The sequence below is a fragment of the Cucurbita pepo genome, chromosome 19 (assembly GCF_057944985.1).
Source record: "Cucurbita pepo subsp. pepo isolate OVF chromosome 19, ASM5794498v1, whole genome shotgun sequence".
In the NCBI taxonomy this organism is placed as follows: Eukaryota; Viridiplantae; Streptophyta; class Magnoliopsida; order Cucurbitales; family Cucurbitaceae; genus Cucurbita; species Cucurbita pepo.
The window spans coordinates 1,506,740-1,518,332 of record NC_141816.1 but is presented as its reverse complement, the minus strand read 5'-3'; the positions used below and the strand labels follow the sequence as shown (position 1 = coordinate 1,518,332).

The 11,593-nt window shown below is 36.2% G+C and overlaps 1 protein-coding gene and 1 pseudogene across 1 annotated transcript; both read right to left on the bottom strand.

Moving 5' to 3' along the window:
* Positions 1-808: 808 nt before the first annotated feature.
* Positions 809-4,794, bottom strand: LOC111781603 (heparanase-like protein 1; annotated as a pseudogene).
* Positions 4,795-5,736: 942 nt separating this feature from the next.
* Positions 5,737-8,039, bottom strand: LOC111781602 (heparanase-like protein 2). The gene is made up of 10 exons (XM_087120210.1): positions 7,824-8,039; positions 7,704-7,740; positions 7,433-7,619; positions 7,196-7,344; positions 6,880-7,116; positions 6,600-6,789; positions 6,364-6,501; positions 6,157-6,256; positions 5,970-6,075; positions 5,737-5,939 (listed from the first exon to the last, which is right to left on the bottom strand). The coding sequence occupies exons 1-10, from the start codon at positions 8,037-8,039 to the stop codon at positions 5,737-5,739; spliced, it is 1,563 nt and encodes a 520-aa protein (XP_086976336.1).
* Between the last annotated feature and the right edge of the window lie 3,554 nt (positions 8,040-11,593).

Sequence of the window (11,593 nt, the reverse complement as noted above, 5' to 3'; positions counted from 1 at the left end):
TAATCCCTCGAAAAGAAACGATCTCTATTGCAAAAGCTTCTTCGTTTAGGTCGGGGAGGGACGGAGTTGGGGATGCTCTATTGGTAAGAGATGACGAAGATGGTAATGGAGATAGAGTTCTTCGAAACCTTTTGAGGATAGGGACGTTTATTTAAATTGATAATTCGTATTTGAATTATTTGCGAGATGGAGTTATACTTTTGGAGAATTATTTTAGAATTATGAAGTAGAAAATATTTATTTTAATTCTTAATAAAATAATTTCTATTTAAGGAGATTTTTCTTATATGGAAAAATGAAATCATATTTTACAAAAAATAAAATTTCGGGTTTACCTTCAAGAAACAGAAGGTGGTAAAGAATAGAGATATCTACGGGATGGGAGTGAGAGATCGTCTCCGACACTTCTTATCTTATTGGAATTTTAAGATCTTAAAATTAAGTTTATGATTTTAATATATTATTGTTATTATTTTAGATTTTATGCCAAGAACAATCTTCCATAAAACCTTAAAATTTTAGAACAAAATAAATAAATTCCCTCGTGTTTGGTTCGAGTGTAACACTAGTTTTGGATAAATCTTATATCATATACGAGTTAAAGGTCAAAACTTAAGGTTTGGATACATCGTATTGTCAACATGATATATATGTAATAAGAATATTGAGAAGTGCATAAATACAATATGTATTCAATATTAAGTTTTTTTTTGTTTTATTTTAAAAAATTATTTTTGACACTACACGACTATGCATCTAAAATATTATTAGTTGCTTTCCCGACTTGAAGAAATGAGCGGCAACAAAATCAGTTGCATGCTGGAGCTACAAAGTGAGGGACGACAATGAAAGCGATGGACCATCCAGCAATATGTATAGAAGAGTTACTATGACGATAGATAGGTATAAGATTTGGTATGTCTCCCTCTTTTGTAGTCTCTAATGGATTTCCATTCAAAAGCACGGTGGAACTTCTAACGAAACCATCTTTTGGAGTCAAATGGTATTCCTCTCTCGGCGAATCTATTTTCATTCTTTGCCCAAGCAAACTCAGGTTGATGTTGTTTTCAACCTCAATTATAAAATCGGTTGCATTGCTCAAATTGATGAAAAGCAAAGTTACACCCGACTACGTAAAATGATAAAATAGGATCAATAAATTGTACCAAATAAAGTTTTAATTTATTTAAATCTAAAAAGAACTTACTCTTCCTCTCGAGCAATGAGCATAGCTACGAAGGTTAGAAGAGACGTTATTTTCAATTTTGAGAACACGGGGTCCCATTGTTGGGTTTTATGTCCTAAAATTCATAGTTTATAAACAAAAACATATTCTATTTTCGGTAAAGTTATTATTGTTGTTTATTCAGTAAAGATTGTTATTGAATAAAATTAACTTTACGACCATTAATCTAAATCCAATAAACTAAGAACACTCTGGCTATAGTATGATTACTTGAACTATATGTAGAGACATAAGAGTGGATCAAGTTCAAGTATATAGTCAAATTGATCTATAGTATAAGGATAAGGCTGAGTACCTTATTCTGGGGACACTATGGATGCAGCCCACTTTTGTATATGATATAAACAATGTGATCACTAAATTGTACATGTGGAGACATGTGAGTGGGGGCGTTCTATGCAATGAGTATTGCATAAGATCGGACCATGAAGAAAACCACTATCACTTTATAATGTCATTTACTGTTGAGACTGATTTTCTTTTCATTCGATAACTTAGGTAACTCGATTTTAATCCTGAGCTAACCATGAACTCCTGTTTATTCAGAATTATCCTTAGATTTGCATGGGTGAGAGTGGCTCTAGTTCGCCGACTCAATAGGCCTTCCATTTCAGGGGTAAGATTGGGTGAATGGCTGGGGACGTGGGGTACAAGATGAAATTCACTCCTACCCACTTTTAGGGATAGAAGAGAGGTAGTTCCCTTAAGCACTGACTCCAGGTCTTGAACAAGAGGCCCCATCCTCTCATTTGCCAGAGAGGGATTCAGTTTACTGGTTGGACCACAAACCAATTGTTCATTAGAGGATCAGTGAGACATAAGGAAGAAGAAGTAACTTCAGGGGTAAAACGGTAAATTGACCCAGTTCTAGTTATGAACGACCTGTGAAGGATCGACTTACTAATCATGGTTATATCAAATGGACAGAAATATATCTATAGTGAGGGGAGTGCAACTACTAGGCTATAGTGGAGTGTCCTAGTAGTTAACGAATGTTGGTTAACAAGGTTAATGAGTTTAACCGGTTAATCTTGGATCGTTGGAGCCCATGATCTATAGGTCCATTAGGTCCCTCTGCTAACTCATATCGGACTAAACCATAGAACAGTGTGACGAGTGAATTCGAAGTGTTCGAATTCAAATTAGAGAATATGCGCTACATATATATGATATATTTAACCGCATTTTTGTTTTATTTACGAATTAAACAAAAAAAAAAAGAGAATTTGAGATATTTAAATAGGATTTAAATATCTTAATCAATTATGTGTCGGAATTGATTGGGATTGACATTTGAATTGATATTAAATATTAATTAAATAGTTTAATTAATCATTTAATATTCCTTTAATTTGAAATTGATCATTCAAATTAATGGTTGAATAAAAAATGAAGAAAGTCAAAATGTTGACTTCATTTAATGGAAAAATCTATGTTAGTGGAATTTTGAGGTGTCAAAATTTGGTTTAACCAAACTTGCATGCTTGCCAAATAAACCACACATATTTGAGCGAAATTTTGAGTGTCAAAATTTGGTTAACTCAAACATGCATGCCTGCCACATAATCCCAAACATTTGAGTGGAATTTTGAGCGTCAAAATTTGGTGATCACAAATGTGCATGAACATGCAAATATGACTCTTTAAATAGAGTGATAATGGTACATGGAAGGTCTTCTTCTTAGAGAAAAAAACCTCTTACAAACACTCTCTTGATATATACACAATCCCTCCCAAGTTTAGTCACTCACCGGATTCCACAATCCCGTTCTAAGGCCGGAGGATAGTGGAGAAGACACTAGTGGTGGTTCGTAACCAGTTTGTGAGGAAAAAGAAATTTGAACTACAAAAGGTTAGTATTCAAACTCATTAAGTTTAAATACTTATGAACATGATAGTTATTTACTATAATTGATGTTCTAAAAGTGCCTAAGATCCAAATTGCTCCCGCATGTGTTATATTAACACCATCACCCATGAGTCGATGAGAGAGAAGTGCACTAATCAAAAAAAGAAAATATGGAACCAAGTAAGAATTTGTTTAAAGATAAATGATTTGAAGATACGTGAAAAGATATAATTTTTTTATATTAGAATGAGTTACCCGTAGTAATCTCGCTTAGGAAGTAAAGTTGAGGATTTGATGACACCATAAAATCCACCAATCAAAGTTTGCCTATAATATACTTTTGTATTGTACATAGAAGCCATCCCGAGCTGATCTAGGTACCTAATGCATTCAGTTCATTCTGTAAGTACTCGAGCATGGTTCTTTTCTTCCTATTTAAAAAAAAAAACGTCGAAATAGATTTGATTACCAAAAACTGTTAATAAATAAATGTATAGGAAAGATGAGGACGGCCACCCTGATAAGCTCCACCAGCTTCTCCAACCCAGGCGGCACCCCAAGGAGCATTCTTTTGAATTACTGTCTCAAGATGTTCAAATGTGCTTGATACTTGAGAAAGATACGTTGAATTAACGAACCTATAAATCAATTTGGGGTCATCACCTACAAACCAAAAACACACTCTCAATACTCGTAGTAAGAATTTATATATAAAATGCATAACGAGGATGACAGTAAGTATCGGAGCCAAACCTTCACCCATGTTATATATATGATGAGTGAGAATATCGACCACTCCTGGTCCAGTTTTTCTAAGAAATTTCCCATACCATTTCTCATCGAAGAATGCACCAGATGCTACAATTATAGGTTTTTGTTGGGAGTTATTGTATAAACGATCTATGATTTTTCGGAGCTTGATAACGTTTTTTGCATATTGTGCAGCAGTAACACTTGCACCAATGCTATTAAGTCCAGCCAGTTCATTGCCAACGAAATGCGCAAGGCTCCATGCACAGTTAGCGTGGGGCAGAACCCCACTTCAAGACCAAGTAAATGCAAAATACCCTCGAATTATGTGGATGCAACACGTGGAGCGTAAGAAACAATTAGGGGCAACTCGAGTCTGGCATGGGTTGTCGGGTTTGACTGCGGGTCGACAGAATGGGGCTTGAATCGAGTCAGGTATGGGTGACTCGTCTCCACAGATTGTCCGACACGTTTATCAAGAAGTAGGACGATATGTTAGGATTGCACAATAACACACACTCGATCTAGATGAACACAACGAACAAGATAGAAAAACTGTAAGGAAGAATATTGAATAGAGGTTTATATTGATGACTTCAAGTATGTAGAGTACCAGTGAAGACATATAACGTAGAAAGTATATCTTTACATCACTGCCTAAGGAGTATTATATGGTTCAGTTTATTTTATATAACTTTACTAGATATAGTCATCTACTATATATATATTAATTATCAACTGTATATATAGTTTTACCCTACATTTACTATACAAATTGTTTACTATTTATGACCATTTACTATACTTCACCATTTATTGTATATGTCATTTATATACCCTTACTGTGCTAAGAACAAAGTAACCTATAAATAATCAAAAGACTCCATAACCTAACACGATACATGTTCTTGGTTGATTTAGACGCGTTCTCCGACCGACTGCTTGACATGTTCCTGCAACTTATTCGTCGTTCGCCTGCACAAGCCCAGAATCTAGGGAGTGCTTTATGTTTTTTCGATATTGATATCATCTAATTCGTAATCCCAAATGATTACGCTTCTTCACGAAAATTGTAGACCACATATCCAGCGCTCCGAAAGTAATTTTTAGCCCAACACAATCTAATCAACGCGTTCAAACTTTCGAAAAACTACAAGTCCTTATTGAGCTTTGAAATCTCAAAGAACTTCGATTCCTACACGTTTTCCACCAAATATGAATGAGAAATCTGCAATGCTTCCTCTCCTATAACAACACACTCAGGAATCAGTTCCTAAAGACATCTACAACTCTCAAATCTTAAAAAAGAATAACCCAAGACTAAATACCCAAGGACTTACCTCGAGTTCTTGAACGATTCTTGGCGGAAACGAACGATTCGAAACCAAATATTCCTCAACTATATTCAGTTTTCACCACTCGGGGAATTCCCAATCGATTTCGATCTTTTAGGCTGGATTGAAACAAACCCCGTTATCCTTACTTCCTCTTTGTTCTTCCTTCACTAAACCATAACTTCACTCTCCCTCTTTTCTTGATTTTTTTTTCCTCTTCTTGTAGATATTTTCATATGGAAAGACAAAACCCCTGAATATTACACATTACCACGTGTCATAAATGATCGGTTTATGTGTTTAACACTGATTTTGGATCAATCTTATATCATAGAAGAATTCAAGGTCAAAATTTAAGGTTTCGATACATCGTATTGTCAACATGTAATAACAATATTGAGAAGTGCATAAATACAAGATGCATTCAATATTATGTTTTTTATTTGAAAAAATTATTTTTGAGACTACATGACTCTTGTGCATCTAAGATAAAATTAGTTGCTCTCGGGACTCAAGAACAAAAAGAGTGGGCTTAAAACAAAGGAGTGGCAACCGAATCAGTTACATGCTGGAGCTACAAAGTGAGGGACGACAATGAAAGCAATGGACCAACCAGCAATATGTATAGAAGAGTTACTCTGACGGTAGACAGGTAGAAGATTTGGTATGTCTCCCTCTTTCGTAGTCTCCAATGGATTTCCATTTAAAAGCACCGTGGAACTTCTAACTAGACCATCTTTTGGTGTCAAATGGTATTCCTCTCTCGGTGAATCTATTTTCATTCTTTGACCTTTTGAAGCGTTTCTCTTACCTGAACTCAGGTTGATGTTGTTTTCAACGTCAATTATAAAGTCGGTTGTATTGCTCAAATTGATGAAAAGCAAGGTTACACCGGTCTACATAAAATGATAAATTAGGATCAATAAATGGTATCAAATAAAGTTTTAATTTATTTAAATCTAAAAACAACTTCTTACTCTTCCTCTCGAGCAATGGGCATAGCTACGAAGGTCGGAAGAGACATTATTGTCAATTTTGAGAACGCGGGGTCCCATGAGTCGATGAAAGAGAAGTGCACTAATCAAAAAAAGAAAATATCGAACCAAGTAAGAATTTGTTTAAAGATAGACGATTTGAAGACCGGAGAAGAAGTGATATAATTTTTATAAATTAGAAAGGGTTACCCATAGTAATCTGGCATAGGAAGTAAAGTTGAGGATTTGATAACACCATAGAATCCACCGATCAAAGTCTGCCTACAATATACTTTTGTATTGTACATTGAAGCCATCCCGAGCTGATCCAAGTACCTAATGCATTCAATTCATTCTGTAAGTACTCGAGCATTGTTCTTTTCTTCATGTTTAAATGGAGACGAATCAAATCAAGAGGGAAAAAAAGTCGAAATAGATTTGATTACCAAAAACTATTGATAAATGTATAGGAAATATGAGGACTGCCACCCTGATAAGCTCCACCAGCTTCTCCAACCCAAGCGGCACCCCAAGGGGCATTCTTTTGAATCACGTTCTCAAGATGTTCAAATGTGTTCGATACTTGAGAAAGATACGTTGAATTAACGAACCTATAAACCAATTTGGGGTCATCACCTACAAACCAAAAATTGACTCTCAATACTCGTAGTAAGAATTTATATATAAAATGCATAACGAGGATGGTAGTAAGTATCGCAGCCAAACCTGCACCCATGTTATATATATGATGAGTGAGAACGTCGACAACTCCTGGTCCAGTTTTTCTAAGAAATTCCCCGTACCATTTCTCATCAAAGAATGCACCAGGTGCTACAATCATAGGTTTTTGTCGGGAGTTATTGTACAAACGATCTATGATTTCTCGAAGCTTAATAACGTCTTTTGCATATTGTGCAGCAGTAACACTGGCACCAATGCTATTAAGTCCAGCCAGTTCATTTCCTGTGTAGTGGCATACGCCTCAGTGAGCATGAACTAAAGTCGTTAACTCAACCAAGAGTAATTGAATGATTTAACTTACCAAACTCCCATGAATTTATTTGATAATTATTCTCTATCGTGTATTGAATAAGAGCTTCGGCATTGCTATAGTTCCAATTTCCTTCCCATTGAATTCCTTGCGTCTTGTACTTACCCAAGAGAGCGTTTAAGCCAAAAGTCACAATCGCCCTGTTACGTTAAAAAATATATATTTATATATCTAGTACAGGAGCGGTAAATAGAAAGTAAGAAAAAACACAAAAGAAAGATAACGTACCCTGTATTGTTGAAAAAGTTGTTCAAATCGTCCCACCTTTCCATGTACAAACATCCTACCGAGAAGTCAAACAACGAACCTTTGGTTGCTTGAAATGGGTGACAGGTTCCCTTGAAGCCGGCCCCAACGTTATAAATCAATTTGTCTTGTAAAGTACCTCCGACTCTAATCCTTAGAGACTTGAAAGCTAACGATAGAAGGCAAATTATGTTAGATTTTTAGCGGAACATCGTAAAGAAGAAACATATTTATGCACGGTTAATACTCAAACCTTGAACTGCTTTGTTGATGATAGGAAGAGTTAAATCCTAGAACAAAACAGGAGAAAGAGTTGATTAATGAAATACTACGAATTGCATTTTCTTCTTGTTTTGATTTCGAATGTTCTCACCAAATTGAGCATAGAAGCATGACCATCCCAAACACAAAGTTTGGACCAACGACACTCGTCATGGGGCCAAATGTCCAAAGTTAAACAAACGAAATTCTCATCCGTTTCTGCTATTGTTGTGGTTACATCAACCACAATTGTACCCGTTGTAGCATTACGACCCAAAATGGTTGGGATGAAAGCAAGAACAAAAATCAATATGATTTTGTTTTCCATTATTGAAACAACTCCTGTCCAACAACTGAAATGAGTCGAAATGAGGAATTTTGTTGATAAATCATAAGCATATCAAAGGATCTTCATCAAAATTTTATCGGGTTGTCACCGTTGATTTGTTCTTTGATGTCGGGAGACATTGAGATATAACAAGGGGAGAATACAAAAATATGGTAATGATGTTACCTTTATATTATTTTGGCAGTATGTCAAACTTGGAGTCTTTGACGTTCTTGAAATGATGGAACAAAAAAAAGGATCTCGAGACCCTAAATTGAGAAATCCGAGCTGTCAAAAACAAATTTATCAAGGAAAGGAAAGAGTGGTGAATACAAATTGGAGCCGCAGAGTTTATATATACTTGAGATTCTGCGTTTTCGATTATATGTGAATTTATGAAAGGCATTAAAACATAGAGTTACATGTTAGTTCCAATTTATTGAATTTCATAACATTAATAATTAATTGTATTTTTAAATTGTGCAATTAATTCCTTTTTAAAATTTTGGACGTTTTTGTTTCACCAATGCTTTCAATGACCTATGTAAGGTCTTCATTCTTTTCTTTTTTTTTTAATGTTAAAATTAAAAAAATACACGACTTAAATATTATTCACTATTTTAATGACCAAAATAAATCATTAACTCATTTTTCTTTATGTCAATCTATGAATTTCGATGCGTCGAAACACCGGATGTGTCTGAAACACTATAATGCATGTAGAATGTAAGAGAAGGAAATGGAAAATAGTCATTAGCGCCGATTAAAGCTTTACAAACACTGTTTACTGTTCTAAAGTGAAAACAAATCAAGTAGGTGCTTAATTCATGTTCATTTAAAGAGGGGAATGGGAATCAAGACGCATGCTTAATAAAGAAATATGGACTACAAACTGGTGGGCTCGATAGACGCCATGGGTCAACATTCCTCTGTGACTACTGAGCTCCCGAGCACTCCCTCGCCACCACGAGCATCATCATGGACCTGAAAAAGGGAACGTAAAACGGGATGAGTATATAGAAATATACACAGTAAGCAACCTACTTCTAGGCTCTTATTACATCCTTGACCTAGTGGGTTAGAACGGGCTATCATTAGGACCTAGTCGTGTGTTCTTGTTGTGCACATACTTATGTAGCTAGTTAGCCTTCGCAACAGTCAGTTTCTTGAGATGAGGCGCTACCTCAAGAACACTCTCACAATCAAGTGGGGACAACATAGTGAGTGCTAACGTACTCGTCATCCATAGAAAGTAGCTAGCGAACCCATCCCACAGGCCATAAAGTCGCCCAAGGTCGGGGGCGCTACCCTCTATATGTACCAGCTGTATTGAGCATCTAGGTCTCTAGGGTAATTTGATTGTTGACTAGTTCAACGTCTTTAGGATTACGCAATTTCAACATCCTAAGATGGATCGGTTGGGAGCACGTGGTTTCACCCACTGATCATCTCTTACAATTCCATAGTGCTCGTCCATTGAAGCCATTCCGTCCCAGGTCGTAGACTAGTCGAACTAGAAACAAACAACAGTCTAAGGTCGTTTCTACTGCTAGTCCTCTACAGGGAGAATTAAACATTCAATCACCTGGAGATGATGTACAATCAATCATGCAAGCAATTACACACATGCTAAACGGGGCAATAACATTAACCAAACACCTGAAGTGCAAATACAAAAGATCTCATCCTCCAATCTAGTATGACAATGTGCAAGCAGTATAAAAACGCATAATTCGACATGTAAGGTTCAATTCGCCAATATCCATATAGAAGAGAATATAGTCACGCAGTTCACCAATATTCCAAGGTACAGGTCAAATCGAGCTAACTGTAGGGTTTGTTTTACTAGCATGCAGGCAAATCAAAGTGATCCCTACAAGCACTACTTAGAAGTCTATGTGGTTACTTACAAGTCTATCGCGTGCCATCCCAAGTATAATTTCTAGCCAACGAGACGTCCAAAAATACCAAAATTTCTCTAAGGGAACCTCGAGATAAAAAACTGACAAACTGGAAAAAATAGGGGCTCCATGGGCCGCATTCGCCAACGAAACGCACACGTCTCCATGCACAGTCAGCGTGCGGGCAAAACCCCACTTCAAGACCGAGCAAATGCAACATATCCTCGAATTATGTGGATGTAACACGTGGAGCTTAAGAACCGATTAGGGACAACTCAAGTCAGGCACGGGTTGTTGGGTTTGACCGCGGGTCGACAGAATGGGGCTTGAATCGGGTTGGGTCTGGGTGACTCGTCTCCACAGATTGTCCGACACATTTATCAAGAAGTAGGACGATATGTTAGGATTGCACAACAACACACACTCGATCTAGATGAACACAACGAACAAGATAGAAAAACTGTAAGGAAGAATATTGAATAGAGGTCGAGTCTGGGTGACTCGTCTCCACAGATTGTCCGACACGTTTATCAAGAAGTAGGACGATATGTTAGGATTGCACAACAACACACACTCGATCTAGATGAACACAACGAATAAGATAGAAAAACTGTAAGGAAGAATATTGAATAGAGGTTTATATTCATGACTTCAAGTATGTAGAGTACAAGTGAAGACATATAACGTAGAAAGTATATCTTTACATCACTGCCTAAGGAGTATATATATGGTTCGGTTTAATTTACATAACTTTACCAGATATAGTCATCTACTATATATATTAATTATCAATTATATATATAGTTTTACCATACATTTACTATACATATTGTTTACTATTTATGTCTGTTTACTATAGTTGACCATTTGTTGTATATGTCATTTATTTAGCCTTACTATGCATAAGGACTAAGTAACCTCTAAATAATTAGAAGACTCTACAACCTAACACGATACATGTGCTTGGTTGATTCAGACACATTCTCCGATCGACTGCTTGACATGTTCCTGCAACTTATTCGTCGTTTGCCTGCACAAGCCCAGAATCTAGGGAGTGCTTTATGTTTTTTCGATTTTCAAACTTTCTTTTTTCGATATTGATATCATCTAATTCGTAATCCAAAATGATTAGGCTTCTTCACGAAAATTGTAGACCACATATCCAGCGCTCCGAAAGTAATTTTTTGCCCAACACAATCTAATCAACGCGTTCAAACTTTCGAAAAACTATAAGTCCTTATTGAGCTTTGAAATCTCAAATAACTTCGATTCCAAAACGTTTTCCACCAAATATGAACAAGAAATCCGCAATGCTTCCTCTCCTAGAACAACACACTCAGGAATCAGTTCCTAAAGACATCTACAACTCTCAAATCTTAAAAAAGAATAACCCAAGACTAAATACCCAAGGACTTACCTCGAGTTCTTGAACGATTCTTGGCGGAAACGAACGATTTGAAACCCGATCTTCCTCAATTATATTCAGTTTTCACCACTCGGGGAATTCCCAATCGATTTCTTGTTTTTTTTTTTTTTTTCCTCTTCTTGTAGATATTTTCATAGGGAAAGACAAAACCCCTGAATATTACACATTACCACGTGTCATAAATGATCGGTTTATGTGTTTAACACTGGTTTTGGATCAATCTTATA

Coding starts and splice junctions, on each gene's coding strand:
- LOC111781602 (XM_087120210.1), bottom strand. CDS start 8,039: ATGGAAAACAAAATCATATTGATTTTTGTTCTTGCTTTCATCCCAACC. Junction 7,117..7,195: donor AATAAATTCATGGGAGTTTG/GTAAGTTAAATC, acceptor GCCACTACACAG/GAAATGAACTGGCTGGACTT. Junction 6,076..6,156: donor CCCATTGCTCGAGAGGAAGA/GTAAGAAGTTGT, acceptor CATTTTATGTAG/ACCGGTGTAACCTTGCTTTT.